Source organism: Colias eurytheme, chromosome 3 (assembly GCF_061535395.1).
Source record: "Colias eurytheme isolate Ceu_HAF_F1 chromosome 3, ilColEury1 Martin Lab GWU primary, whole genome shotgun sequence".
NCBI lineage: Eukaryota > Metazoa > Arthropoda > Insecta > Lepidoptera > Pieridae > Colias > Colias eurytheme.
The window spans coordinates 10,562,069-10,587,945 of NC_142982.1; the positions used below are offsets into that span (position 1 = coordinate 10,562,069).

Sequence of the window (25,877 nt, forward strand, 5' to 3'; positions counted from 1 at the left end):
CGGGGCGCTCGGTGGATAACCACTGAATAATCAGCTTGTCGCGCCAATTTGTCTCCGCCCCTTTGATCATTTTTTCGTTAAAATTATAAATTGATGTATTAAATTGGTAACGAATACTATTAATTTAATATCTGAACGAAATAAAATGTTACTACTGTATTGGTGACAAAATATCAAATAAAAAGGAGTCGCAGTCAGGGATCGATAATCGATTAATTTGGTGACAGATCTACCATTCTGAGCACAGAGCTATTATTTAAGTAACAAAACTGTTATTATAAGAACGAAGTTTATATTCATGTAATGCAATATAATTTTATTGGTTATCGATCTCTTATTTTACACATATATTAACATTAATTTGATAATTCATACCTGGGAACAATTTTTGTTTATCTGAGAACGAAAATATTTCGTGGTGATAGATCTATTTATTAGGTGATACAACTTGATGACAAATATAAATTTTGGTGATAGAAAATATAGTTCCCTATACATATTGTTGATTTTTTAATACATGAATTTGATTTATCCATACTATAATATTATAAATGCGAAAGTAACTCTGTCTGTCTGTCTGTTACTCAATCACGCCTAAACTACTGAACCAATTTGCATGAAATTTGGTATGGAGATATTTTGATACCCGAGAAAGGACATAGGCTACCTTTTATTGCGAAATATGTACCACGGGCGAAGACGGGGCGGACTTCTAGTTTACCATAAAAGCAGTAGTGTTTATTTTGTTATGGTATGGTTGTTATGGTAGTTAGCTATTAGTATATCGCTATTTAGTAATCTGTGATTATGATCAATCAATTCATTGTTATTTTGTATGTTACAGCAGGTACAATGCTTTTTTTTATTCAACCCCTTCTTAAAATTAAATATACAAACCGACGAATAGTTTATGGGACAGATGAATTTTATGTTTGTTTCTTTGACCAATATTGTACCGACATTGAAAACGATTTCATTTTTTTGTGTTAAAATAATATACAGTACGAACATTTATCACTGACATTCGCGAAACCCTGCGAAACCGTAGAAAATTGTATCCGAAATCCGAATATTAGGTGGGTTTTTAACGTTGTACTCACGGTCTGCCGTGTTGAATCGTAAAAATTAAAATAAAGATAGTTGGGTTTGTTTGTATAAAGAGTTGTATAGGCATTCATTTTTCCTTAACTGAAAATATTATTCATATATGTATCACTACATAGTATAAAACAAAGTCACTTTCTCTGTCCCTATGTCCCTATGTATGCTTAAATTTTTAAAACTACGCAACGGATTTTGATGCGGATTTTTTAATAGATAGAGTGATTTAATAGATAGAGTGATTCAAGAGGAAGGTTTTAGTATATTATTTATTATGTTTTAGACAAAGCGGGCGAAGCCGCGGGCGGAAAGCTAGTTGAGTATAAAAAAAAGTAAAAAGTACCTACGTCAATGTATAAAAACATTATTATTAAAACTTTGCTTAGGCGGTTGTTACAAAAGCTTTTAAACTCAAGATTAATTAAGGACCATTTTCAGTGCAAATCTTGTAAATGTCGGTGGAGGGTTAAAAATAAATTCAGACTCGTAAAGCAATACATAGGTCTTAAATAAATCTTTAATGGGAAAAGTAAAATCAAATGAGTAATGGTGTATATTTTTTAGTATTGTGTGCATTAATGTTATTAAAAAAAACTAAATAAAAATAATTAATTTAATACAGATAAGATATTAGATTGCAATTTGCATATCAATCGAAAACAATTGTAAAAAAAAATATAGAAACAATATAGTTGCAGTGTTTATGAAACACGTGGGATTATAAAAATCATAGATACTATTTCCATGAAATATAATATTCAAGCTCCTCGCTAGCAACACATTTAATCTTCCGAAGTATTTATCAGTTTGAAATCTTCGCTTTTTCATTAAATATAACGTGAAATAGGCGCGATTTCTTAAGCGTATTGTTCTATCAATGAAAGCTCACCTAAGGTTGAACCCCGTCTCTGTAGTAGGATTAAAATAGCAAAATAACAATCGGGACATCCAAACGATATTTTTCTGTTAAACAAATGCGGTCATTGTCACCGCTTTACAGCTTACATTTGCTATTTTCCACGTCCACGAGAAAGTTTCAAATGGACTGCAACATACAGAGAAAATTAATCCGTTTTCCCGTGAAAATTCCGTGCAGTGAGAGCGATTTAACGCAGGTTTTCAGGTATATGTGAGATATCGTTATTCGCTTCCCACGCTCGCTCCCGTAAGGCATTTTATATTGTTTTTGGATGTACGCAGTGTGAATCTGTTAGTTGGTTTCTTTACGGGATAGTTGGGCATTGATGTATAGGTCAATGTGTTATTTATTGCCATAAAATATTCAATTAAAATACCCAAGGAAAGCATTGTCTTATAAATCCTATTTAACGATGCCTGCACTTGTTGTGCTTTGTATGTTTGCGATTAAGTTAATTGGCAAAGTGCAAAACCCAAAAATGTAACTCATTCATTTCTATCCATATCACTATCCTAACTCAGCATTAATGAGCTTTTTTTTTTTTTTTAAGTGGGGAAATCTTGCATAGATACCCACGGCCTCCGGGGAAGGGGCCGTGGGTTATGTCGGATTCCTACCGACCAAAACCCCACTGTGTTCCGTCAAGCCGCATCAACGACGGGGCCACGGGTATGGTAGAATTCTTCCGTGACCCCGTCAGCGGCTGCCCGTCGCCGGGCCAAAACAAATTGTGAGCCAACCAGCTCTAACCTCATGCTGAGCCTGGTGTTTCTCTATGAATCACTATAAATTAATTATTTTCTATCGCATTTATTTCTGTAAAGTTCATAAGAAAACTGGCTAATACACACACAGACAGAGTTTTGATTATGTTAGTGAACTTAGCAGATCATTTTTAGCAGATCAAAAAAAAAAATGTGAGTTCTTATCGCGTGCAGTTGAGTTCTACAGTTCCTGATACTTTTTAGAAATAGTTCTGGCGTTTTTACCTTAAAAAACGACATTTGAAAAAATGATCTGCCAACTTCCCGTAGCAGATCATTTTTAGCAGATCAAAAAAAAAAATGTGAGTTCTTATCGCGTGCAGTTGAGTTCTACAGTTCCTGATACTTTTTAGAAATAGTTCTGGCGTTTTTACCTTAACAAACGACATTTGAAAAAACCCGACCTGGACCCGGCTTAACGTGATGCTAAGACGTAATGCTACGACGTGATGCTACGACGTGATGCTACAACGTGATGCTACGGCGTGATGCTACGCTGTGATGCTACGGCGTAATGCTACGGCATGTGTTACGGCGTTATGCTACGGTGTGATGCTACGATGTGATGCTACGGTGTGATGCTACGGCATGAAGCTACGGCATGATGCTACGGCGTGATGCTACGGCATGATGCTACGGCGTGATGCTACGGCGTAATGCTACGGCGTGATGCTTCGGCATGATGCTACGGCATGATGCTACGGCATGATGCTACGGCATGATGCTACGGCATGATGCTACGGCATGAAGCTACGGCATGATGCTACGGCATGATGCTACGGCATGATACTACGGCGTGATGCTACGGCGTGATGCTACGGCATGATGCTACGGCATGCTGCTACGGCATGGTGCTACGGCGTGATGAAATATGACATAAATAAATTTTCTAGTGTTTCATTTTACGCGAGTATTTCTAAAAAGTATCAGGAACTGTAGAACTCAACTGCACGCGATAAGAACTCACATTTTTTTTGATCTGCTAAAAATGATCTGCTACGGGAAGTTGGCAGATAAATTTTTTCAAATGTCGTTTTTTAAGGTAAAAACGCCAGAACTATTTCTAAAAAGTATCAGGAACTGTAGAACTCAACTGCACGCGATAAGAACTCACATATTTTTTTGATCTGCTAAAAATTATCTACTACGGGAAGTTGGCAGATCATTTTTTCAAATGTCGTTTTTTAAGGTAAAAACGCCAGAACTATTTCTAAAAAGTATCAGGAACTGTAGAACTCAACTGCACGCGATAAGAACTCACATTTTTTTTTGATCTGCTAAAAATGATCTGCTAAGTTCACTAACATGTTTTGATTCGGCAATTTTTGTATCGAGATTGTGGGGTTAGTTATAGGAGCGTATATTAAGTGGTCTAGATCTTTATTGTACGTCAATTTGCACATTATATATTTTAGGGGCCCATGTAGCCGTAGTGTATGTGTGCTAAGAATGACTATGACTATAAGGATGATTTATTATAATGTTTAAGTATAAATGGTCCGTTTAAAGTGGTGAAGCTAGCCACGTTAAACAGACAGATAAATTACACTAAGTTTTTTAAAATCGTTGAAAGTTCAACAATTTCATGTTTCTCATTAAGGGTGCTTTTCCACAAGAGATGTGCGAGGGTCTGTAGCGAAGGATGTATTTGTCTAACCAATCATATTGTTTCATTTATCGTTTTAAGCGATACTATTGGTTCTTTACAAAAACTTCCCTCGCTACGTATCCTCGGTAATCTCTGGTGGAAAAGCATCCTTAAGCGTGTTTATTAACTGTATTTAAGTATGTTTATTTTTACATATCAATAACAATATCACGCAGGTCGCATGCACCACTCGGCGAGCACGCCGGCGGGGGTGGACGGCGGCGGGTCGCGCACGCCGCCGGCCACGCCCAAGAAGGGCGGCAAGATGCTCGCCGTGCGCGTGCAGATGCTGGACGACTCGATATCCATGTTCCAGATACAGGTGGGTGGCTTATATGGCGTGGTAGTAAGGGTAATTTTCCACCAGAGATGTGCTTTGCTACGTTGCTGTGGATGTGTTTGATTTCCACCAATCATGGTCCTTGATGCGTAGCTTAGCACTGGAGCAAACGGATTCAACTATGTTACGTTCTTTATGTGGAAAGTTGCGTCCAATGGATGTGTGCAGAGCGGAGTCTGTCATTTATACATCACATTGCTCGAATTGCGCATATTTCCGCGGCGGCGCATCTTCATTCATACCACATCTAGCTCGCACCCCTACATAGTCACAGTTTCACAGCATAGCTGTTAGGTTTTTGCAGCATAGCTGCATAGCACATATCTGGTGGAAAAGACTCTAAAGAGAGAGATGGCAGGGGATCTGCGTAGAAATGACGCTACAAGGTGCATTCAATTATAGCTGTAGAACTCTGTACATTGAAGAGAATAATCAGATGCAACAAGGTGTATTAAATATTAGTTAAAACGCTTTTTGTTGGATATGCAATGCGAAATTATTACTTGAAAACTTTGAGAAGGTCTGATTACTAGACTAGGGTTGTTTTAATTTAAAATAAATTACATGATAAATTACTGATTGTTATATTATGTATGTGTGTAAAGAAAACTCTAGAACTTCTCTAAAGAGAATATAATAAGTGAAATATATTTCTCACCTTTTAAAACCATGTCGGGAAAAAACCATCCATCCACTTTACTAACAGAAAATTTCATTCATCCATCAATATTTGATTTCGTAATGTTTATGACTTACCAAAGGAACACAATTTATTCTCCAGATTTCTACACGATAAAAGTAAAGTTCGGTTCGTCCGGTTCGCAACTTTTATAGTATTCTTTATTGTTGCGTAACATAACAGTTCACTACACCCGTATAATCCTAATATAGTCGAATGTATAAATACAAGAAGAATGTCAAAATGCGAGTCGAGTTCAGGCTCTGCGATGTATTCTCAGATATGCAAGGACACATGGCATTGCATAACGGTTTAGTTTATTATTTGGTGAGAAAAAGAATTATTTGTTTAAACAGATTAAATTCTACAATTTGTTAAAATTCATGATAAGTTTTTTAAATTTAAAATGGCAAATTTCATCGCAATAGAATAAGACATACTCTTACATTCCTTCATCGAATTTGTAATTCAGAAAAATATCACTTCCTAGAAACCTGAAACATGTATAATAAATAATAATAAAGTTATGCGTTCCGATAAAAGATATATTTTATACAATAAAATGCTTTACTAGATTATCAATAAACCACACAGAAAAGCTCAACAAAATTCCACGGATTAAATTACCTTTATTAAACTACTGTAATATGAAACGTTCATACCATTACCGTCATACAATATGTATCATATTTTAATTAAACATTCCACTTACTACGCCAAAAGCTGCAAAAATATTCATATTTTCGTTATAACTTAAAAACATTCCGGGCCGTCATCCATTTATTAATTAATCAATCTATTCAGTATGAGAGTAATATTTTTGCAACGCAGCCTCTGACCTTTGAAGTTTTTAATAATAATAATCTATTAGCCGAGCTCTTTGTTCAATAAATGGTGTATTACTTGTAGAAGGCATAGAATTCCCAAGGCACAATTTGACATAATTGAGTGCTTTTTATCATAACTGGGGGTGTATATTATTCCATTACAACACAGACATTACAAGGCCTATCAATTGCTACTTGATAAGCAAATTTGTAGGGAGTTTAAAATGATCGTGTAACGATTCGTTGGGTTATCTGTTACTGCGGTTTATATTTAATATTCATTTTTCAATCACTTGCTGGCACGGGTTATGCTGAAATTTGGCATACCTATATAGCTCTGATGACATTCCAAGTGCAGCGCGTCTAATGATAGTTGAATAAATAATTGGAACTTGTGGGATGCCCGTGGCTTCGCTCGCTTTGTCTAAAACCTAATAAATTACATAACTTCCTCGAGAATCACTACCTATTAAAAATACCGCATCATAATCTGTAGCGTAGTTTTAAAGATCTCACCATACAGACACACAGATGTCGGAAAGTGACTTGGTTTTATACTATGTAGAGAAGAACGTATTAAAAATTAAGTGCTATACATGTTTTGTTGATGGATACGCCGATAAGCTGTTTTTGGAAACGCATTTGTAAATTTTCCGTTTGTAATTATTTCGTATAAGTCCATGTTTTTGTTTAGTGTTTATTTTTGTATATGATTCGTATCCATTTAATTTTGTCTTATTTACTACTACTACTATTAACTAGGAATTACTAGGAATATAGAACCTAGGCAGTGAACTGCAAAGATCTTGTTATAGAAGCTTTTGTAGTGTTGGTACTAATGTTTTGATCTTAGCCGGATATGTCACGTATCTTTATATACGACTCTGTTCTTGTGAATCCTGTTAGCTGTTGCCAGATTATATCTTTGTTTCTATACGGAGAAAGAGTTATTTTAAATAAATATTGTAATCATTATAAACTGATCCATGTTTTTTTTTATTTTTTCTGTGTAGCTATAATAGATACAGACATTTCATTAAAATTCAATTTCCAATGAATTTCCAATGATTAAGGCTGCAGTCTAGCAAAATTGCGTTTTCAACAAGTTATTTGACAATTTTTTCCCGGCTAATGAAATGATAAACTGAATTTTTTTTTTCTTGTTTATCAATTAGTGTTATATACGCAATGCGCGTGAATTTTTTCACATTTATAAAGTTACTTTATGTTACCTTAATCAGGCCTTCAAGATAAGTCTATTTCCCCCAAAGACATTTCGAGCTAAGTTTGTGCACTCACTACGTTGCAACCGATTACAATTTACACAATCTGATCAGCGCATTATTATCCTTATATAGTCGTTATTAAAAACTGCTGAACACAATTGCCGAAAAACTTATGATTTTCTTAATTAGAACGTTATAAATTCATTAAATTTCCCATTTTTTGCCTTACAAAATCTATTGATAAATACTGCTAAAAGTTATTTTTTCCATTAATTTATTCGAGTTGGTTGAAGACCAATGAGTATTAATCCTTTAAAAAAATTTTTTTTTGAATTTTGATAATTCCTTAAATATTAAAAAAATATTTAAAATAATTAGGAAAAATCCTAGCGAATTTCTTTAGTCGCGCTCCTTGGGCCGGAGCGTTCTGACGTGTGCTCTACGCTCGATTTTCCTTCATACCGAAGTGAAAGTTGCTCTACTTCATTAAATTTAATATTTTTGTTAATTGATTATTTTTATCTTAGTTTTGTGCAAATATTCGTATTTTTAAACATTTGATTTCGATATGGAAAATAAACGAAAAAAATACGCGTGTAACTACTAGAAAAAAAATTATCTTCGAACATAAAGTTAATGAAACCAAATAGATTGCAAAGGTGATTGGCAACAATTTCTTTATTTTACGGGGTGTCAGTAAAGGGATGTATATTTCTTTAAAACTAAAGTAAGCTCATAAATTTTCTTATAATATAATTTTTTTGAAGTTCCAAAAATGTTTATTTTTCGTTTGAGAAATACGAAATATAATTTAAACTTGTATTGAGAACTTGAACTTCCCAAGTTCATCCGGGGAAATCCCCATACGGGGAAAATGATTTGTTTACTCCAAAATTGATTCGAGGTGTTTTAATTTTTTCTTCTAGTCATTTTCAACGTAGCGGCATGTTGTTTGATTATTAATTTTGTAACTTAAATACAGGATGTTGGTTTTATATTCTGATCTTACAGACGCGCTGACAAATTTAGTCCGCCATTTCTAGTTTAGTCTACCAACTCTAAGTACCAATATTAAAACGAATGGATTATCATCACATCATCAAAACTCAGATGTAATGGAAGATCACAATAACATAGAAAATTTAGTGGGTGTTGAGAACTAAACAAACAGAAGTAACAGAGACGCGAAGAATAAAAAAAGAGGACGAAAACGATAATTCGTTGATGCTTTCCCTTTTCGACGTATTGTTAGGGTACATCACCAATCTGCAAAAAACAAAACTGATGATTCCCAATTGCTGATTAAAAATGAAAAACAAATAATCGACAACAGTGGTGAAAATTTGCTGATCACAATGAAACATCCTTCAGTGGTAGCAGATTTACTCATTTCAAATGTATCGGTGAACAGCGTAAAGGAGAGGAGGACAGGAAAACATTATGAATGTGGATGGTGGATTGTAAACAGGTTGTAATCGATAAGTATGTGCAGGCGATTATGACGTTATTATTGCAGGTATCAAAAAACTTAAAACTGATATCGAAATTACTTTACCTAATGAGCAAAATGACAATAATAACTTTTTAAAAGTATAACAAGAAATATCTAAAAAATTTACTTTATACACTCCCATATCAAAAAGGGAAAATGGGACTAGTAGAAGTTAAATGTCTAATTCCGGCAAAAGACATGAATGCGGAAGATGCGGTTAAAAAAAATTAAATATTTGAAATACAATGCAAAAAATAACACTTTTGTCATAGATAAGAATCATGACTATTTTTTCTAAATTCAGGGACAACTAAACGTTGCAGAAGCAGAAGTCTGCTTATTTGCTGTTTGGACTGGAGTGAATCATTCGTTAAAAATAGAATTTTAGGCAAAGTAGTTTAGGCAAAATAAAATGATGGACCATTATCAAGATTTTACATAAATTGCCTACTGTCAGAATTGATTGATTCGAGACTTCAGCATTCGATGCCCATCAAGGACCCATCCTATATCATTCAAGCGATTGAAAAAAAAGAGATAAATCCAGTGCAACCGATAAAGCATCAGAATGCTAGCAAAAGATTTATTAGGTTTATCAATATAAATCTATATATTACACATAATATAATAAATCTGTAGAAGACGCGAAGACTGACATCCGCGCGGACGGAGTCGCGGGCGGAAGCTAGTCAGAAATAAATATCTTTTGTTTTCATTTAACACAAACATTACATTTTTTTTATTATATACAAAATTTGTTTATCCGTTTTATTAGTTAAACTGAACAACTTTCACTAAGAAACTTAGGTCGAAAAAAATGTATAGAGTTCTGCATTTTGTATGGAAAGCTTATTTTTTTTTATATTTCGTCCAAATTTCTTTGTAAAAGTTGATCAGTTATATAAACATGAAGTTGACGATATCAATAGAAAGTATTCGCAAATTTTGTGTACTGATAAAAAAAAATCACCCGGTGTAATTTTCACGAAAATTGTTTCAAATTGTCATTTTTGGTACTTATTACGAATATTAAATTATGCATACGAATGATTTAATTTTTAAAAATTAAGTGGAGCAACTTTCCCTTAGTACATTTGTATTATTTACATATAGGATGACAGGATGCATTTGTTTGCACTACTAGACCAAGCCCTTAAGATGATGTGTTGCCATTTTATTTAACTATTGCTCAGTAGTAATAGTTGTAGAGTCAGTTAAAGGTCGTAGCTTGGCAATTTGCTCGAGTGTGCTTCGTATTACATCTAAGTAGGGGGGAACGTCTGCGGGCCATTAGATACCTATGCGATTAGTATGGACGATTCGCTTCTTGTTGTGGCTTTATATCATTTGTATCCATTTACAGTATCGAAAGTTTTTCTAGAACTTTCGGAGTCACGATGTACTATTTATTTTACTCTTAATGTTGTAGATAGTAGTGTCCAGTTTCTTTTAAGATTAAGTATTGTGTCTCTCCCAGCAGATCGATTAATTACTAAGTTTGTAATTAGAGATGTGAAAGGCGACATTACACAGGAGTGTAGACGTGTAGAAGACGAGTTCTGGAAGTCGTAAGAAAAGACTGTGGAAGATAGAAAGCGTTGGAATACCTAAAAATTTTTTGTACTTACCCAATTATACATTACATAATTTATCATAAATATCGCAACAATATCTTTATCAAAATCTTTTTAAATTACGTACTTAATACAATAATATCTTATTACATAAATAATCCGATTATCACCAAACACAAAATGTTTAAGAATTTCCATGTAATATTTACATACAGGCATTTAATTTCGTGCAAAAGTTCATGAATTCTCAGACATCAAAACGAGCACTGTAACGTAGTAAAAGGGACTTAATTAATTCGTGAAGCGAGTTGTTTCACTCTTAACCTCCGGTAATATATTTTTAACTTTTAATTTTTAGTATAATGCTGGAGTACTATTGTGAAGAGAATATGGCGTTTTATCGCCGAGTGTGGAAACTTAACCTACTTACTAGATGTCATAAAATTTTATACTGTTTAATTATGATTTATTGGGGCTATTCTATATGGGTGTGTGTAATAGTTCTAAAAATAATTTATTGACTTTTGCATTATTTTAAAATAGGCAAGGCGGTTAGCTATAAAAGTTTCTATGATAGACCGTATATCTTCTCACATTGCACTATATTTGTTAGAAGATAAATCACTCGAATAGGATCTCCGAGCATATAGTAAGTTCAACTTTCACAGCAATATATGTATGCAATAGTAAAACAAGGATTTGGCACATCCAAGCGCATACTAAGTAACAATGTTTTATGTGCTCAAGATATGCAAAGCCATTCAACCTAGTAATGGAGTAAACGGTCAGATGTATGTAGCTGTACTTGTTTAGGTTATTCAAAATCATGTCCATAATATTATTACGATACTACAAGTAGACTTTAAGGTATTCGGTTATTTTATATTCCTAATTCAAACCCAGCAAGACAAGCAAGAAGCATCATATTATTTTTGTTATTTGGATTTGTATCTGAATTTCTCGGGATTGAAAGAATAATGCAATATGAATTTAGCCAGGTCAATTAACTAGATAACTAATGAGTTTATCGCCTGTCTAAATATTTAAAGAAAAGCTCATCAAATTATCACACGTGACACGTTCATATCTTTTCAGTATTACCATGTTTAAAAATTCGTTTATCAAGAATTCCTTATCTTCCGCAAACATCCTGGAATGTTTTTGGAGCAAATGAACAAAACAAAGGCTTTAATATTTTGAGGAAAACCTTATACCCAAATCTGTTAAGCTTCTTTAGAATTCAATTTTTGCGTAACACTATTTTTCTCTTGTAAAACTTGATAAATAACAACGTAAGAAAAATTTATTTATAGACGTCGATGAATAATAATTTTTCATTCATGCTTTTTAAACGCAGCTTACAATTTCCCGGGAAGACTGACTATTATTTATAAATATGAGCTTCAAAAACACTTACAAATAACCCACTCGAATAAAGTAACAGTTCAATCTTTTGCATACGCTGATATAAAAGGGTTATTCGCAAAATTTATTTTCAAAGCGGATTACTCCAAGGAACGGGTCGCTTGTAAAAGATGAACGATTTTGCAATCGTTACTAATGCACAGCGATATCACAGATAAACAGAATACGAGCAGTAGGGAAATTCCCTACAAAACGTCCAAAACTGCTCACTCACAAACATACGCGTCGACGAGACTCCTAAGCGGACGACCGTCGATTCGAACTTTTTGTAGGGATTTTTGCTACTGTTTGCATCTGTTTACTATGGTTATACCGTGTATCCAAGGAATGTAATATAAGTGTTGCTCTCTAAGGTAATATATGAAAGAGTATGGTAATAGATTGATGTTGATACTGGGGATTTATCATCAGTACTGTATGTTCGGTGTGAAGGTACTTTATTCTCACAAGGAATTAGTTATCGTAAATGTACAAATAAAACAGTTACAAATGGAAGTTATGCTGTGACATTTTAAGTGTTCGTAATTATGGCACTAACTAATTGCATTTAAAATACGTTTTGACGTTGCTAATTACTAAGTTGTAGAGTCGTGATAAATTATGTCTAAATCCTTGTTAACCGACGTTGTTTTACTTTATTACTTATTTGTATCTTATTTCACAAATTATTTAGATTTTAATCTTTTAAGAATGTGCATTTAGTTACGATTTAAAATAATTTTACCGTGGACATCTTCATGCGTCTCTCACACGGCGCATTTAAAGAAATGCATTGTTAGTTTTATAAACATGAATAAAACTTATATGTGTTGAGACGGTCCGCATTGCAGGTATATATTTTACCGATATATAACGTCTCCAGGCTTCTGCTTTTGGGTTTTGAGGTCAGTTCACAAATGACAATACCTTCAAGAATGTGAGGTGTATAATGTGTATTGCACTAGGCAGAAATAATTTGCATACATTTTGATATTTTAAAGGTAAATGTACATTTTCCTAAGATTCATCTTAGTTATTATATTTAAACGTTTATGTTATAGACTTTACAAACATATATTGGTTAAAAATATTGTTTATTTATAAGAAGCCGGAACAAAAGAGGCTTTCTTTGTAGGTTTCAATATAAATACCTCCTAACAGAAAATTAAAGCCCAAGTTGTATCAGAAATTGTTGAAATTACGAACCCGACATTGATCGAAATTCTACATTCGGCATTATGGTAGTACCAAAACTACCAATCGTAATTTGTTAACATTTGACGATCGCCATGATATACAGATAAACTATGAGACAAATAAGAACGTATAAAACAGGCTTGCAGTGACGAATTCGTTATACTCCAGACAAAATAATCTTATCTTCATTCTATATGGCCATAGAAAAGATAATACGATAGTGTTAGTAGGCACACACATATTTTATATTTCTTTTCTGCAACAGTAAGAACGTAAGCGTTCAATAAGTCGTAGAAGAAGCTAAAAAAGTCACAAAAAACTACGGTCAGCAGGCAATATAACTCTTAGTAGCTAAAGAAAATTGATCAGTCAAATAGTGTATCTGATCTTAGTATCAAAAGACGAAGACCTTAACATATTCAAACGATTAGGCATAATCTCAAATATCACGAATCAACGGCGCCCAGATCAAAGCGTCTACAAAGCTGGAGATTCATTCCTCACGAATGAATAAACATTTCCTTACACCTGCTTAATGCTTATACGCACCTGGTAACGGTTTTTGAACGGAAGTCATTGAGATATGCATCGGCTAACCGTTGTCATATTATTGTCGATAATCGATATAGTGAACCTATCCACAGTCCAATGTTTCTGGTATAGGTTTTACCGTTCCGCCCGCGGCTTCGCTTTGTACAAAATATACTTAAACCTTCCTCGGGATCCACTATATCACCTTTTATAAAAAAAAATCTTCAAAATTAATTGGGTTGGTAATTTTATGATCTAAGCGTACATAGGGACAGACAAGGTTAGGTGTAAGTCCTTACCAGACGTAAATCGGAAATAATTAATAAGAACAACGAAAACATCTTTCGTTTATTTTTACCTTGAAGAAAGTTATGTATGTAATATGTTTTGTTTCTAAGTTCGGAAAGTTATGTCGTTTCGTGGGATTCGATGTAATAATGCGGAATTCAATAAAACAATACATTTCCTACGTGATATTTGGGCCGTGAAAATCGGAAATAATTTGATGTATGTGTATGTTAAATGTATTTGTTCCAATGTTGTTACAAAGTTTGTATGAATATATTCTGTGTAAATTGTACAAAATTATAAAACAAAATAGTCCGCCGCGTCTGCTCGTTTATTTGCAATAAACTCAATAACTACTGCATCAATTTTCATTCCGTTTTCACTATAAGTGAGGGCTTGTAATTAATAAAAAGTTAGATGAAAAAATGTAAAATGTTCTAATACGAATGCGAAATTCGTTGAACTTCTCGAACGTGAATTTCGACTGGCAATATTTGTTTTCATAAAATAAACGATGTTTGCAGATGATGCAATTTAAAACGAAGAGCGGAATACTTTTAGCAACTAGAAATTGAATGGATATTTGATGGAAAACCGCTTTCAATCAGATCTGTTATAGTTGAACTAGCTTTCCGCGGCTTCGCCCGTTTTGTATTAAACTTAATAAATTTATACTAAACCCATTGACTAGAAAACATTTAAATGGGACCACATAGGAGGGAACCAGATAGAAAAAGAATTCACCTTTCCTTACCAAGTCGAATTGAGAACCATTTATTTTCAAGTTGATTGAAAAAACTATCAAAATCCGTTGCGTAGTTTTAAAGATACATACAGCGAGAATTTACTTTGTTATATAGTGATGTTAGTACTTATAAAAACTTGGCGTATATAACGGCACATTATTACGGTACCGTTGCCCTTTACAGGATTACGGATGTGTCAATTAATTGCTCGTAAAATGGTCGGGACTGAATGGGAATTGGCGTAATCACCCTTCATGTACGAATCATTGGACGGTTTGATACCCCCTGTCTTCATTTTTGTAGATATTGTATTGAAATAAATAAAGATTTGTAATGTTCGGTGCAAATAGGTAAAGCAGGATATAAACAAACCTTCAAAGAAATGAAATATTACATCTCTATGTGTGAATCTAATAGAAGAGCAAAATTTATTAAAAGAGAATGTAATATATTATTTAGATCTACCTTTTTTTTAACGTTGGGAAATGCATTTACGCATCCCCCTCTACAGTTTTGCTCTATGAGGTGGTATGTGGGACTCGCAGAAAGCCATACCCACTAAAACCCAACGGTGGCCGCCGTTCACCTTCGGCGATAGGGGTTAACAGCTAGGCCTTATACCCCCAGAATATTTAGATATACCTACTTTAAATACATTTATCTCTAGTTCCTAGCTTTACTTCCGCTGAAAGCCTCCAAATCTTTCAGGATTCCCTTTGAAGGTCTTTCCCTTCGCTTATTTCGTAATTTTATTATCTACCTCCCTCTATGCCCTTTCTAACTATAAAATGTTAGCTTTGTCGTGTTTGTCTATAATTTTTTATATGTAACTAGCGGCATTATCTCGCCTACAGAAAAAAAGAGCATTGGTAATCGGTAAAGATGTATCCATTTTTCAAATGTTAAAATATTTTTATAATTGGTCTAGTGTTTTTGAGTTTAACCTATCATACAAAACTCACTTTCCTTTATAATATTAGTTTAGGTATGGTAGTTCTATTAAGTATCCTGGATGTAAGGATCGCTTTAAGAAAGTATTTTTTATTTTCACAAATTGAACGTTTTGTTTGTACAGACTGTTTAATTGTTTCTTCTGGTTTGTATCGATTAATGCAGGTGCTAATGACAACGTGCAGTTCTAAGCGTCCGCAACACAGCTTCAATGAGATGGCTTTCATCAGAACACCTTTGTTTAGCGCACCTTTTTTAATGCCAGTATGTCTGGCTGAACTGAAATCCATTTTATATTTTCACAGAAGCGAATTTCCGTTTTATTCGCAAGTTGCGAGCGTGCTTATGCTTGGTATAAGTTACGAATAACGTTTTTGTTTACACGGGGTTAGTTTTAATTGATTTTTCTATTATATGGTAAAGAGTATGCACGGTGCAATCAGTCAAATGAGAACTGCAGAAGTTAAGATTTCTGTCTATTATTTACTTCTTATTATAATTTTCTATGAAACCTCTAGAACATTATAATTAAGTGAATGAAAAATGTTCATAAAGCAGGATGTTAGAGTTTCAACAACAAGGAATAGCATTATTAAGGTAGAATGCACTTACAGTTTTCCTATAACCTCTTTGCAATTCCACGAAATACTTCAGTCTATACTTTTATGAAGAACGAACTAAAGCCTTTTCATACATGCATATTGTTCGTTGGCTTATTTGATCTGTAGTAGATCATATATGCAGTTACATTTAAATTTCAAAATTTTAATTTATAAGTGTTGCAATTTTCCTAATCTGTCATGATTTAGGGCAGCGTCGTTCGTGGCTAAAGAGCCCGATGCATTATCGTCATAGTGCTTACATGAAATATTAAAGTATTCCTTGTTAATATTTTAAATTGCGAAAGTGTGTATGTATGTTTATTTGTAATTTTGCGTTTCGCCCGCCGTAGCCATTTTATAATCGTTCCGACTTAATACTATTAATGTTGTTTTAACTATTAATGTTCTATGACCACGCGAGCGAAACCGCGGGCAGCATTAGTATATGTATTATAAAAGGCTATACAGTATAAATTATTAATGTTATAGACCGGGAGATACTGACACAAAATTTCGAGTCATTTGTAACAGGATGCCGGTTCTACAGGGGTCTTAGTACGCAATGATAAAAAGAAAAATGATGGTGTGATCGCTGGTATCGGTGGTTTAGTCGCGTGGGCGTTAGCCGAACTCGTCGGAAAAATAGCGAAAGTCAAACGAATTGTAACACAAAAATTTTAGTATTTACCGATAGCCCATAAAAAAGAAGTAGGCGGTAGTGTCAAGCCATACTTTTCCGGTGTGACTTACAGCCCGCCATACCGACGCGAATATGTTGATTTAAATAAAACAATTATTCAACCATTTGTACCAGGCTAACTTTTGCACAGGTAACCATCGTAGTGCAGCCATTTACGAAAATCGCTATGCCATACTTTTCGGACGATTCCAAATGGTCGCCATACCGCCGAAAATCTGCAAAAAAAAATTTATTTCGCCAAACTTTTTGTACCAGTATTGCATTTGGATTTTTGGAGAGTATTTGATAAAATGTGACCATTATTATATTTGCCATACTTCTAGTAGGGGGAAAAAGTGCTGTCATACTTGAAAAATTAATTTAGTATTAATTTATATAAGTGAAGATTTCCAACACCTAGATCTTTGAAATTTTGCATTTATATTCTTTGATCCTCAAACTTCCAGGAAAAATAAGTGCCATACTGTTACAAATCGTTTGCCTTTCGCTATTTTCCGACGAGTTCGACTAACGCCCACGCGACTAAGCCGCCGGTACCAGCGTTCACACTATCATTTTTCTTTTTGTCATTGCGTACTAAGAACCCTGTAGAACCGCCATCCTGTTACAAATGACTCGAAATTTTGTGTCAGTATCTCCCGGTCTATTACGTCATTACAAGAGGCAAGAGCTGTAATATGTCCACAGTAATGTGACAGTAAGTTAGTGTGGCGTGAATTAGCGTGGCTTATTCAAATGGTAGGCCATTTATTATCTGTGCATTGCATATTAGTATTGTCTTTTTATTGTGATGCAGTAGGCTTTGTTGATACATTGAAACTGAGTCGTAATGACTAATGAGTAGGTAATTACTGGTCAAAGTATTAGAGCCCTGTATATTATGATGATTAAAATGTTGAGTTTTATGATCTCAAGTTAAAAAAGTATCTTTTAGTTGAAATAAATTTCGAATTGCCAATTGAAAACTGGAAGTAAATGAGCCATATATTACCTCACAATGGATCCTTCAAATATTATTATCGTTGCGCTATAACTCTTAGACCCAATTTCACCAATATTTTCTAAATCAGACATTTATTAATCGAGCTTCAAATTAAACATTTATTTTAACATCGTTGTCAACTCTACAGGTCCCAAGAAGGAAATCTAACAGCCGATTATCAAATCGACCATTAACTGAGCGACTCACGAATCATTCATTCGTATTTTAAACCGCCCGAAACAAAATGTCATAGTTGACAATGCCATAGTTTCGCACGTTGGGGCTATTTGTTCTAGTTGTATAATAACTGTCATGTTTGGTAATTCGACTAAATTGAAATGTTCTAACACAGTATACAATTTAATAATCTTGTAGAAACTTTTACGTTTGCTGGTTTATATGTCAAACGATTTGGTCGTTACCATGGTTACAAATGTTTGATGTTATTTGGAGATTGTTTTGTTGTGATTTTTCTTGTGTTATTTTAATTTTATTTTGAGTTGAATAAATACAATAATGTTGAAGAAAAATCGCGGTTCAATTTCACTTGGTCGAATCTGGTTGAAATTACGAAAAAAAATTCGGAGTCCGAAGGAAAGTGCGAGAGATCTCATACTAGAAGAGCAATTAAAACAAGAAAAATAAAGACAAAGCAGCAAGATACATTTAAAGTAAATTAATAGTAAATTCTTGTTTGTAATAACCTAGTATCTAGTTGTTATAACCTATTTATTGAATGATGTTGATAGGTACAATCTAAGGGTACAATAAAAATGTTTTATAAAAACACAAGTTTTATTTATTTAGGTAACATGAAAAATTACATATTTCTATAACAATGTCACATTTAAATTAAATTAGGATCATCATCATCGTCAGCCCATATACTTTCTCACTGCTGGGACATGGGATTGGTAGTGCTAACTTAAACTTAAACACGGTAAGGGATCAGGTCATTATCCACCACGCTATCTTATGATATGTCGGTTTCCTCACAATGTTTTTCACCACTGAGCCATCACTGCACTGCACTACAATAAGCAGTTGGTCTGTAGGTGAAACTGATAGATTCCTAAAACAGAATTTAAAATTAAGATAAGTACATTTCATAATCATGAGGAGGCCTAAGCCTTACCTGAGTAGTGGTGAAGTTTACATTTTAAGTACCTATTGGTATTCAATACTAGGTTTGACATGACTCACAGGATTATTATGGTTTAATTGAAAATAATACAGTATGTAGGAAGGAACCTTTTATGCACATAAATATAAATATTACCTCACGAGATAGTTTTACTTACAGATCCGACGGTTATTCGAGTTTATCTTCAATTAATTGCAATACTTCCAAAACCGATTGTTTTGATAAACGAAATCTTGTACTAAAATCAACATCATCATATTCTTCGAAACAATGACGACGTCTTTATAAATTCTGGGCCGTCGCGGTCGCACTATATAATCCAAATTATACAAATCATCCAACACATCTTCATTTTCAAAAATAAAATAGTATGCAGAGTCCATCTTGACAGCAAGAAAACTTCAAATCATTTTTTCTAATCGCTTGTTAAAAATTTAAAGAGCCTCTATGCCACGGGTTAAATATAATGCCGTGTTAAGGAAACTAATCCTCGATTAGGTCATGGTGGGACACTCCCTTACATTGATGTCCCGTTAAAAGAGTTAACAGCGTGTTAAACTAACTAACAGAGCTTGATGAAACCGGGCCTTAAGCTCATATACCCCAAATCAAGTTAACCATAATCCAATACAAATAAACTTTGTAGTACGCCCACATATTTACGTAATGGGGTCGGGAGACAAATAGGGGCTGCGTCTGAATTGGCCCTTATCTCTAACTGGCATACGGCCAAAATACAGTAAGTTGGAACCTACGCTGGTCAATTTTCTACACGCCTTCGATTGGCTAAATAGTTGATGAATGTTCACCAATCGATCTTAATAAATGATTTTAGTAGCGGCTGGTTAAGATTTCGATTCTGCTGCAGTTAACGATCAAAACACTACCTAGCTTGTTATATTGCAGCTTGTTATCAGGACACAGAATACTTAATAGTAGCTAACGCATTCTGTACAAATGTCTATTGCTAATGTGACTGTCAAAACGATTATTGGATACGTATGAGCACTAGGTGTATTCCGATTTTTAACCGACTTCAAAAAAAAGGAGGAGGTTATCAATTCGGCCGGTATGTTTTTTTTTTATGTATGTACACCGATTACTCCGAGGTTTCTGAACCGATTTACGCGATTCTTTTTTTGTTCGATGCGGGATGGTGTCGAATTGGTCCCATAAAAATTTTATTCGGATAGGCCCAGTAGTTTTTATTTTATGAGCATTTTTGTCTGTATATTTGTAAATGTTGCGAGTGCAAGTTTGAAGTCGGTTGTTTTTAACGCAGTTGTCACTTGTTTGGTAGTAAAATAATGATAATGTAATAGTAATAGTAAATTATGACTACTTTTGCAAAGTGTTGCTGATGGTAATATAATTTTGTAAACGCTTAAGAAAATTCATCAACTTAATAGGGCTTCTTAGACTGATTACTTCCGTATCATTATTACGGGTAATGTTTCTGTCAACATCTATTAAAATTTATTTATTATTTTTTACTATTTTTAAAACTTTACGACAATATTCTGGATAAAATTTACTTTTATATGTTTTGCATCCTTCATTAATGTCTTTTGTAACTCAAGTACTATCGTTACATGTGAAGTAGCCATGATCTTGCAAACGCACGCTCTGGCTCTAAAAGTTATGACAACATACGCCCGAGCTACATTGTTGAAACTTCCTTCACCCACCGTCAAGGAGAATGTAACAATTTCTAATGTCAAACAAATACATGTAACGGATCGAGTGTATTTAGGGTGCTTTTCCACCAATAATGTGCGAGTTTTCCACCAATAACCAATAGTATCGCTTCAAACGCTAAACGCTTCAAACTTAAATCTAAATGAAGCGATATGATTGGTTATTTAAAAACACATTCCTCGCTACACATTTTGGAACACATTGCACTCGCACATTATAATTGGTGTAAAAGTACCTTTATTCGATAGTCGACTGCAGATGGCTCGAGCGCTGCAGTGCATCAAACAAGCTCTGTTATGTAAATAACAAACTTTGATTCGAAACTGTCTACGTCTCGAGTTCTGGTTCTAAGAAGCTCTGTAAAGCGCGATTCTATTTGTACAAACATGATTTGCGTTTATGTACTTAGTGTAAATATTCCTTACGCTATTGATTCAAATCAAAATTTAGATTAGGTTCAGGATTGGCAGTAAAATTAAGAATTGGAAGAGTATTCTTCTATAATATTATGTTATTACCTTTAACCATGTAAGGTCTGAAAATTGCAAAGATCGGAAATGGTATATATTTTTCTTTATTATTCATAGTATTGGAGCCACTTTATTTTAATTGTTTGTTGGTCTTTTGCGGCCTCTAGCAATTTAATGAATGAATATAATCTACAAATGCGTAGCCTGCATACAATGCAGTGCAGCAATACATCTTCTATTGTTGAACCGTTGACTTTTCCTTGTTGTTTTTGCCATGTGTTCTGCGTGGAAACTGGGACAAAGGGTCGCTCCTTTGAAGTCTTATTTTAGCCTAATTTAGTCGCTTTGGTTTTAAATATATTACAGAAATCGATTGTCCAGTGATAATCCTGGTGCAAAAATACAGGGTAGTTAAGGTTCTCATGTATGCATCTCAAAATGTCGCCCTATTCGATCTTCTAATTTGGTATGGCGGGATATGAAAAAGGGGATTCGTTGGCTTAACAAATCATAAAAGCGTTATAACATTACGAGACCATAAAAAAGTTATGCCTCTTTTTGGTAACTCTAATATGGTACACAGCGAACGTGCTATTGTTCTACATATTATAGCAAATGTGAACACATATACATATTTGTATTTGAAACGAAACGTGCTATATCAATTTTCAGTTCGTTGAAAATGATATAAATTCAACTCTAGCTTCGAGTGTATCCCCTCGAGAACTTTGAACGTCTCGTCGGATCAATATTGAATATGCTTTTAATTTGGACGTTTGATTTGCTATCGTCCATGCGGTTTTTCATTGCCAATGCAATGGATTGCGGAATGTTTACACCGATGAATGGAAACTGGAATTAGTTTTGCTATGTTGAAGTGTTTTTGCTAATTGAAAACTATCTACCTATTTTTGTGTAATAGTGTCAAATTTTTATGAAAGAGTAGCTAGTGAGGTTCTTCTTAATTTATCTCGGCAGGAGCAAAAGTCCGAATTGTTAGGAATAAATCTTTAAGTATTTAACACGTGTGAAAAGTTTACAATTTTTATTAATTTGAAATATAACAAAGCTGCTGTATAGCAAGTGAAGTGTACTACATATTCCATACAGTTACGGATGTGAGCCAATTGAGTATTTGAATAAAAAAAAATTATTGATTTTTTTAATGTATTTTGAAACTTTATTATCAATAATATTGATATTTAATGCAAATAACTTCAAAAAAATTTTTTTCCGTTAATTATAAGCAATTAAAAATTGATGAAATTTAAGTTAGAATCACGTGACTAAAAACGCGCCATGACTGGTCACCACAGTTGTGACGTCATAATGTTATAGCTATTATTAACTGCAGTACATAGCGTTTACATACGATTTGTTAGTTGGTTCCGAATTAGTTAGTTAGTTACGAATAATATTCTTGATGTTGATATATTTATGATCACCGATTTTTGTCAGGAGTTGCCTTTAATGGTACAAAACGATAACTTTTGAGGTTCGCCATTTTTTATATAAATTTAAATAATATAATTAACAATAATTAATATAATTAATATGTAATTTAATAATGACAACAAAATTAAATAGATCACTGTATTTATTATTAACACGCTTTTATTAGCTTCACCTGTATGTTTGTATGTAACCGACTCCTTTCGAAGTTTCGACTCGATTTTGACCCACTTAAAACCGACGGATTTTGTTCAAATTTTGAACACTTATCAAGATCCGATGACAATACAATAATATCATAAATTTATCCTGATAAGGATCGCCAGGATCAGCTTAAAACATATGTTTGTATGTAACCAATTCTCCTTTCGATTCGATTTAGACCCACTATAAACCGACGGATTTAATTTAAATTTTGTATACTTATAAAAACCCGGTAACAATACAATAATTTCATGAATTTATCTTTTTATCCTGTTTAGTTTTTCAAACTATATTTAATTTTCTACCAACTGCAATGAGCGAAAACTAACATTGTGACGTCACACGCGATCGGGTGACGCTTCGGGAGTTGTCGGCGTGTCTTCGGTACTGGATTCAAAGACTAATTTTTATTTTGAAATAACTTTTGAATTATTGCAAAAAAAATAAAAATAAAAACAGTTTTGTTATAAAACTAATATATAATCTTTCCATTTATCACAAAAAAAAATTTAATTCAAATACTCAATTATGTGCTCAAATGGCACCTCGCTGGAGAAATGCTTGTAGCAAGTAAGGTGTCGATGTTTAACGCATTTTGATGTCGAGCCAACGAAGTGATTTCTACGGGTTAGAAAGTGCAATGTATTAATGTTCACTCTAGTATTTGTTATTTCTTATATCCATTTAAGTGTAGAGTAAAACTCATTTATATGCACGGAACGATTTGAAATTGAATATTTTATTACGAATACATATTATAAACTAGGTTTCCGCCCGCGGCTTCGCCCGCGCAGTCAAAGAAAACCCGCATAGTTCCCGTTCCCGTGGGATTTCCGGGATTACATCATTTTCCCGGGATAAAAAGTAGCCTATGTCCTTTCTGGGGTATCAAAATATCTCCATACCAAATTTCATGAAAATTGGTTCAGTAGTTTAGGCGTGATTGAGTAACAGACACACAGACAGAGTTACTTTCGCATTTATAATATTAGTATGGATTACTACGAAACGATTCGTAGCTCTATACAGATTTAATTGGAGATAAAGCATACAATTTGTGTAAGTAATTACTTAACGAGCTGATAAACGGCTGTAGGCGATCGTCAATTGTTTTGTCTGTCTAATCGATTAGCTCGTTTCCGTTCTATGATGGAATTGGCTTGACTTGGCATTGCTATTTGCAGTGCTAGTTCATATAACTTCGACTGATTAATATTATTTGAGTTAGTTGTAACGATGTCTAGTTTGTTGATGGGAATGTAGTAGTAAGTCGGACTGATAAATTTTAAAACTGTTTTGCTCTGTGCTTTTCAGGAAATAGTTTTGTTGGATGTCTTTCACCTTCTCTTATGTTGATGAAATTTCTTCTAGAAACATTATCGCATAACTTTCTTCTAATATATTATTTTTATAATATAGAAGGCCAGTGACTGCCCCTGTAAGCACCTGTACGATATTATCTTAAATAGTGGGATAAGTAACATAATCCAGCGAATTAGGATATATACCAAACCAAACTTAATGTTCGTTACATTAATGTCTTGGCTTAGACCTTTATCTGCAATAGTCTCTGAGTTTTTCGTTCTCTCAGGATAGGACTAAATTTACAGAACCATCTCTTTAATAATAACCACGAATTATAAAATATATAAAACTGTATTTCATAGGGTATTGTAAATCTTTAGCTTGGTCTTTGGGTAAGGAAAGGAGCTTTAGCATATATTTTAAGAGAAGTGAGGAAATCTTTTTAATCTTTACAAATAAAGAGAAATATCACACCATAGCTACTCCATTATAGATGATAAACATAGTTTATATATACTCCATGTTTGAGTGCAGTTAGAGAAAATTGATTTTATGACGTAGGTACTCATCATGTCGATAGCGGGGCAATAAGTAGTGGACCGTACAGAGGGGAGATGGATATAAATAAAACTGTTTGATCTGATTAGACACCCGTCTTGTGGTAGAGGATAAAATGTCTAGTCATTTTTTTATTTTTTTCGTTAGATACGTGCTATTAAGGTGTTTGCAAAAACGGCTTCAGAAGGTCTGCTCTGTGAAGTAGATATGTTTCATTTCTGTTTTGAAAAATGGTTTTTAGAGTTGGTAAATATTGTCAATTATATTTTTTCAGTCAGATTAAGAATTTTTATAGTTCTATAATTATTTAGTGTTCGATCTCAGTCTACTATAGAAATCTGATTCCACCTTGGACCAGGACCTCCTATCATCTATGGACGACTGGTTTAGTTTGATTTTATAAGTATAATCATGATTATTTCAATGTTAAAAAGATTTCATCCCTTCGGAGTACGGATCAATTTAGAGAGGGTATGGGCACATAAATATTTGGCCACGCGCGCTTGGATAAACATTAAACATCTAGGCTCTACTCGCACAGCTAAAATATTGTTAATGTTTTTACTACAGTAAGTAATGTGCTGTGTAGAGAAAAATCACTTTTAAGTACATTCATAATCCAATGCAAGGATGGATTAAACATGTTCTACGTCGACTTAAATATTTTTTGCACGTACATAGACTGTGGAAATGTGTATTATACCGTGATTCATTTGGTTTCTTCAAGTTAGAAATGTTTATCACAAATGTATCAAAAGTGAACCATTCGTAAGTAATTCGCTTGGTAGTACAGAATTAGACCCATTGTCAATAATCGAAATGTTTAGATACAATAAGAATTATACTTATTTAATAATGTTTCATTGCTCTGCAAATGTTTCAGTTAAACTTAACTAAAAAGTTAAATAAAATATTATATTTATACAATGCTCCAGTTTCTAAATATGACCTAGCTACTAAATAGGAATGTGGTTTGGTTACCTAAAGTTCAATTTTCCGATTTCAATGCGGTCACTTCTGTCTTGCTTCAAGCTTCAATTTTCCTCAATATCCTGTAATATAGAATTCAGTAGTC

General features: G+C 33.7%; 1 protein-coding gene across 4 annotated transcripts in view; it reads left to right on the forward strand.

Annotated features, from left to right (window-relative positions):
* Nucleotides 1–25,877, forward strand: part of LOC149909955 (FERM, ARHGEF and pleckstrin domain-containing protein 2-like) — a 68,136-nt gene that overhangs the window by 3,562 nt on the left and 38,697 nt on the right. For all 4 annotated transcript variants that reach the window (XM_090120066.1, XM_090120068.1, XM_090120069.1 and 1 more), the window contains exon 3: nt 4,609–4,754. In XM_090120066.1, the coding sequence (XP_089976192.1) occupies nt 4,609–4,754 (146 nt within the window). The remainder of the gene's footprint in view (nt 1–4,608; nt 4,755–25,877) is intronic.